At 56.5% G+C, this 6,505-nt stretch overlaps 1 protein-coding gene across 2 annotated transcripts in view; it reads right to left on the bottom strand.

Moving 5' to 3' along the window:
- Positions 1–236: 236 nt before the first annotated feature.
- SFXN5 (sideroflexin 5) overlaps positions 237–6,505 on the bottom strand; it is a 125,126-nt gene continuing 118,857 nt past the window's right edge. For both annotated transcript variants that reach the window (XM_056122519.1, XM_056122526.1), the window contains one exon: positions 237–757. In XM_056122519.1, coding sequence (XP_055978494.1) covers positions 680–757 — 78 coding nt within the window. In that variant the 3' untranslated portion in view covers positions 237–679. The remainder of the gene's footprint in view (positions 758–6,505) is intronic.

Genomic DNA, 6,505 nt, shown 5'->3' with positions numbered 1-6,505 from the left:
ACCAGGACGCTGTGCAGGGTGCACCCAGGCCCGTGTGAGACTCTGCTTCGTGGGGCATGGATGGAGGCCGGACGTTCTCAGAGCCAGCTGCCCACAGGATCTTCTAGAGGCCTCGAGAGCGCCGATTCCCAGGGCCAGCTCCAAAGAACTTATTCATGGCTGGTTCATCCTGTGAAGCAGCAACCATCCCCCACCCCAGCCCTGCCCCACCCAGCCCGAGAGGCCTCCCAGGGGACATCGGCACTCAGCGTGGCCACCACACCAACCAGCCACCTGCCACATCGGGGCAGCCGCAGCCAAAGCTCAGACGTGCTTCTGATACAAAAATAAAAATAAAAAAAGGAACCAAAAGTATAAAAGGATCCTAACTCTACCCTGTGGGCACTCGACAGGCTTTCAGCTTCCCCAAGGGATTGTGCTGAGGAGAGGTCCGACCACCCCAGGTAAGGCCCAGAAATGCACTTGATTATTACGCTTTGTCTAGGAAACACGTCAGCATTCCTCTCCTCTATGTTGTTAACTTGTGAATAGATTAGTCTCCCTACCCCTGCAGTCAGTGTTCCCCTGGAGGGGGGGTGGGGGTGGGGGGTGCTGTCGGGGTCCACTCCCCACTCCCCGTGGGTCAGCCCAGGAGACTCCCTGCCTGGCCCCCGCTTCGTCTCCGGGCCGCCGCCGCCACTCACAGCCCCTTGTTGTACACCACGGTCCTGCTGCTCGTGGCCCGGGCAATCTCAGGCTCTAACTGGGAGGTTTCGATCTGAGGAGAGAGGGGGAGGGGGGGACAGGAAAGGTGAGTCGTGGCAGGGACCATCCTCCTGCCCACAGCCTGCCCGCCCCTCTGCCCGCCTGCGGACACCCTCCCTCCACGGGGCTGGGGTCTTCTCTCGCAGCCTGTCCACGTGGGTGGTGCCCCCACCTGCTGTGGCTTCCGAGTTCTTGTGTCTCCTTTTCCTCAACAGGGACTTTGTCTACACCCTAGCTGGCCACTGCTCAGAACTTCTCCAGCTGGACTTCTTCGACCCACACCCTGTGATCAGGGACTCCAGAGTCTCAGGTCCCCTCCTTCCCTCACCCCACCCCCTCTCGCCCCAGCCGTGCTCAGAGCTTGGGAACCCCAAGTTTGGTCTCCACCTCTCCCCTCCACCCCTCAGCTCCGCGCCCCAACCCCCCACCGTGCTCACTTGCGCTGAGCCTGACTTTGGCCGGACACTCACTGTAGCCACGAGCCTCCCCCACATGGCCACATTGCTGGTCGGGGCCCTCTTCTCGGCCTCCCACCTCCGCCCACCCCACTCCGTGCTCCTCAGCTACCCCCATGCATCCCAAGCAGGCGGGCTTTCTCCCCGCGACTGGGAAAATAAAAGGCACTTGAAGGCACCACCAGAACCCCATCATCACATTCACAACCTGCCTGGGTTCACACCTGTCCCCTCCCCTGGGAAAGCAGATTTGACCCAGGGGACGCTGTCCCTCCCACCCCCCTGGGCACACTGCCCCCAGGTGGGCATCCCTCCTCCCCAGGTCTGTACAGTAGGATGAAAGCTCCGGCTCATCGGCTTGCCCTCATCATCTCCAGGGACCTTTTCTCTCCACCCCCCATTAGTCTCCTTCAGGCCCCGTGCACACCCGCCGTTTCCCTTCTCCTCCCTTCTTCTTTCAGTTTTACAAAGTTAGTTTTACAAACTTGGTTATAGTAGTGTTTGAGTGTATGGTTTTGATGTGATAAGCTACACCCAAGGGACAGGAGAGATACTGTATGGTTAAGGCACTCACACAGCCAACTCTAGTTTTGTCCCCCATTACCTGGAATGATCCCTGAGCACAGAGCCAGGAGTAACCCCTGAGCACCGATGAGTGTGGCTCAAGAACTAATCCCCCAGTAAGTCCACCAAACCCCAAAACTACTGCACCTCTGAATGAGCCTCTGTTCTCATTCCAGGACCCTGCCCCTCTGTGCCAGTGTCTCTCCATGCATCCACATCTTTACTTCCCCTCCTTCCCACGCTGCTTGTTCATCAGTTCCGTAATCCAAGGTTGGTCATCCTTCCATCCTGTCTGTTCCCTCTTTTCATCTCTCTGTAGTCCACGGAGGAGTGAGAGCATCTAAGCATTTGTCTTTCTACCACAGACAAATTTCACTTAACATGATGCCCTCCAGTTCTGTCCATGTTGCGGTGAACTGCATGCTCACCTCTTTCCTCAGAGCTGCGTAGTACTCCCTTGCCCCACAGCCTCTGTTCTCATTCCATACAAAGATTCCTTCTCAAGATCACTGCCCCCTCTCCTTTGTGACACCTGTGGGGCTAGTCTGAAGAATCCATCTCTTCCCAGCCAGCGTCCTCTGAGGGGTCCCCTTCATGCTGACACCTGCCCCTCCAGTCCCTGGAGTCCAGGCCACAGCTGGCTGTCTCAGGGATAGTTTCTTGAATCCAGTGTGTCTCAGATAGGGATGAATCCGTGTCCTCCTCCAGCTTCAAGCAGACTCCTATGCCTGCACCCATGACCATCTGGACTAATGTCCCGGGCTCTCTTTCCTTCAACACTCCAGTTCTTCCCCTGTGGCCAGGGGAGCCTCGGAAGCACAGGTTGGGGGGGCCTCATCATTAAGGAGGCTCAGTAGCCCAGTCCTGACTCCCTCCAGCTCAGAACGCTGCCAGGAGACCCGTGGACACATCCTTTATTTACCCAAAAGACCACTCCCATGCCCACGCTCAGCCCTTCACTTCCTCCTCCGACCCTGCTTTCTTCCATCATTGACCCATCTTCTGGTTCTGGCCACAGTCCCTCCTTCATCTGGGTGTGGCCGCCATGCCAGGACCTTCCTGAGCTCCAGCGCGTGCTGGATTACCTCAGTCTTGTGGGATTTTGTTTTTTGGGGGTTTGTTTCTTTAGGGGCCACACACAGCTGCCCTCAGGGCTTACTCCTGGTTCTGTGCTCAGGGATCAGGGATCACTCCTGGCAGTGCTCAGGAGACTGTCTGGGATGCTGGGGATTGAACTTGAGACAGCCATGGGCAAGGGAAGCACCCTACCCATGGTCCTATCTCTCCGGCCACCGGGTTTCCTTTTCTTTTCTTTTTTTTTCCCCTTTTTGTGATACTGGGGATCTAACCCAAGTCTCATGCACACCAGGCAGGTGCTTTACCAGGGGGGCCACATCATGGGCCTGGGCTCCCAGCTCTGAGGTGCACTCTCGCTCATCTCTCCTGTCTCCCCTTCAGACTCCTTAGACCTGGGGGCAGTACAGTAAGTGTGCAGAAGCACTGAGCGCCCTCAGCAGTGGTGACCTGGAAGGTCCACCGCACCCCAAGTGTTGGTCTGCAGCCACACATGTTCCTGGGTAGTCCAGGCACCAGGGTCTCTCAGCTCCGCAGTACTTGCTCCTCAGCAAGACACGGGCATGCTGGGGGGCAGGGAGAAGGTTCCAGACACAGACCCGGTCCTCAAAGACCCCAGGGCAGCCCAGCTGAGCATCAGAGGGCAGACAAAGGGGAAACTGGGCATGAACGAGCACTGGGGGCCTCTGCTGATGTCCTGGAGAAGGGGGTGCCCCTCTGCCATGGTCCCAGGTCCCCCAATACCCAGGCTTCAAATACTCAAGAGGGCCAAAGAGAACAGAGCTAGACTCGGGGATCCAGCTTGCTCCCCACCCCCTCTCCTCAAACTACCTCCTTCCTCCCCACCCCTGCGGCCGCGCGGAGCCCCCTCCGCCCCACCGCTCCCCTCGTCCCCACGCCGCTACTGACACAATGCACAGCGCCCACGCTTAAAAATCTAAATGCTTTTGAAAATGTTTAACCTAGTTAGACAAATTAGCAAAAATTTGTGCAAAACAATTTAGGTATTTAAAATATTCAATGTTTTTAAAAAACTGGAAAACTGTTCTTAGCTTTCAGCTGCAAAAACCAACAAAATATAACATCCCAGCAATCTTAGCATGAGGTGTAACATAACCCTTCGGGAAAGCTGTTAAACAGCTACTGAGGCATCCTGGGAAATAGCACTTCATTTATTCAAATGCACATATGTCAGGCTTTTGCACCATATGTCATTGCAAGCTATTTACAGTAATAATTAAATCTTAATCAACGTTTAACCTCTGTAAAATGTTTGAAGAATCCTAATCACCCTTCAGACTGCACTAATGAAGGAGAAATATATAAACATAAAAGGAAAATGATGCATAGATATCACGCTGGAAGAACAGTAATTGCAAAATTGTATTTCTTTTAAATATAATCAGTAAATGATGTAAAGTAAGCCAAGGAGTATTTTAAGTTAAGACATCTTGGATGTCAGAGGTGTGAGCAGCTAATTTTGTTCTGCTACCCATAACAGATGTAGCATATTTTATTTTAGTGCCATTATTAGCAACTTCCCATGCCGGCTTTCACTGAAGCACTGAGGCCCGCATTAAAATCCGAGGCTGCTCACCGCCGCGACGGAGGACGCGGGCCAGGGCCATGGCCGGCCAGCCCGCTCGGCCCACTCCCTGGCTGGAGTGAAGATGGGGGTCTCACCCTCCTCTAGCGGCTGTGGCAGACCCAGACAGCACCCCCTCCCGGGCTCCCCATGGTTCTGAGGGCAGCAGGTAGGAGGGAGGCCTGGAGAGAAAATAGTGGAAAGGCTGGGGGTGGACTAGGGGGGAACACAGGAGCGGGGGCCTGGGGATGGAGCTGGCATCCAAAGCTTCTCTCGTGTCAACTCAATCAGCCCTCAAGTCGGCAGATTGTTCCGACTGTCATAACAGGGCTGGGCCCCCAGAGATGGACAAGAGCAGCTTGTGCCCTGCAGAAGCTCCAAGTCTAGGGAAAGAGTCAGCTACCAGCGCAGATAAACACCGGCGACCACGTGCCATGGAAACTGTAGACAGGTTGCGGTTATAGCTTGCATGGGGGAAGCGTAAGGAAGGAGGGCTTCTCGAAGGAGGAGGGGATGGCCGGCCCAGGAGGAAATGGAGGCTCTTTTGCTGAAAGTGGGTGAAAGGAAGAGCTGGAGCTAATCAGTGTGGCCTGGTGAGGTGTGGGCCAGGTTGGGAATGTGGCAGGATGCAGTGGTAAGGCTGGAGCAGGGGGATGCCCCAAGGAGTCAGCGTGTTATGTGAAGGGCAACAGGGAGCCAAGGAAGGATTCTGAGTAGAGGCGGGCCCTGCTACCGACCTGGTTCTAGAAAGGTCTCTCTGGAGGTGCTGGGTGCAGAGTATGACCTGGAGTGGGGGAAACACAATGGCCCTTGGAATCCCAGAGGACCAGGTGGTACCCACAGCGCTGCCAGTGTGCTGGGAGTGGGGATGGGGTAGGGGGGGGGGTGCGGCTGCGTGCGCTGGGGATCCTCGGTGGAACCCATAGGAGTTGATGACCAATTCCACGTGGGGGTGAGAGGGAGGTGTTGTGGATGACTGTGTGTTGGATGACTCCTAATTCTAGCTCCAGAGCTGGGGTGGCTGCTGACGCCATCCGCAGAGGCAAGAAACAGGGGTAGGGGACTAGCCTGGGCAGGGTCCAGTGGGTCCGCCAGGTGGAAGGTCTGCCGGGTGGACAGGACAGTCCCCGGCTCTGATGAGGCCCCCTGAGTGCAGGGGCTGATGGAGGGGGGAGGGCACTGGGTCTGGGGAGCAGACACCCCCGAGGGGGAGGAGGAACAAGCCCATGAGGGCAGCTCTGGGTACCAGGGAGCACACACGGAAACCGTGTGTTCTTTTTGGGTCACACCCAGTGATGCTCAGGGATTCCTCCTGGCTCTGCACTCAGGTATTACTCCTGGCGGTGCTCAGGGGACCATATGGAATGCTGAGAATCGAACCCGGCTCGGCCGCGTGCAAGGCAAATGCCCTACCGACTGTGCGATTGCTCCAGCCCCCGAAAGCTGTTTTTTTAAGTGTCTCCCAAGCTTTGGCCTTGGTGACAGGATTGAATGTGGCCCAGTGTCCAGGGGTCCTGAGCCCAACCCATGTGACACAGACTATCCCTCCACTGACGTGACTGACCGCACTTCCTTGAGTCTCATGTGTTGGGGCCATAGGGCTCCTCACCTTTACGTTATTGGGGGGATGCCGGCGCAGAGAGCCCCTGGCGGGTCACCTCTCTGCATTTCTCCATTGACCCCCCAGGCTGTGCTGGAAGGTGACTCAAGGGTGACAACAACAGATGCCCCTGACTGGCTCTGACCACGCACTAGAGGGAGCGGGTCCTCTGGGGAGAGCACAGCCACATCCCGAGTGGACACAGGGAGAAGGCGTGACCCTGTCCCAGAGTGCTGGAGGTGCCGATGGGGGTGGTGATGGCAGAAATCTGTGGGTCTCCAGATTCATGCAGTGGGACTCATTCCCTGATCAGTCTGAGGCCTGCGGGGGGTGGGGGGTGCACCCTGAGCTCCAGAGGGTGGCAGCTGCTGGGACCTGAGAAGCAGCTGAAGTTATCAATCAGCCTCAGCAGATGGAACCCCAGAACCGGGAAGACGCCGGCCTGCTAGTTCCTGTCACCCACCGTGGCCTCCCAGGGTATCT

This window comes from Sorex fumeus, unplaced genomic scaffold, assembly GCF_029834395.1.
Source record: "Sorex fumeus unplaced genomic scaffold, SorFum_2.1 ptg000006l, whole genome shotgun sequence".
NCBI lineage: Eukaryota > Metazoa > Chordata > Mammalia > Eulipotyphla > Soricidae > Sorex > Sorex fumeus.
Note: the sequence above shows the minus strand (reverse complement) of the source record. Positions and strands in the feature narration are given on the sequence as shown.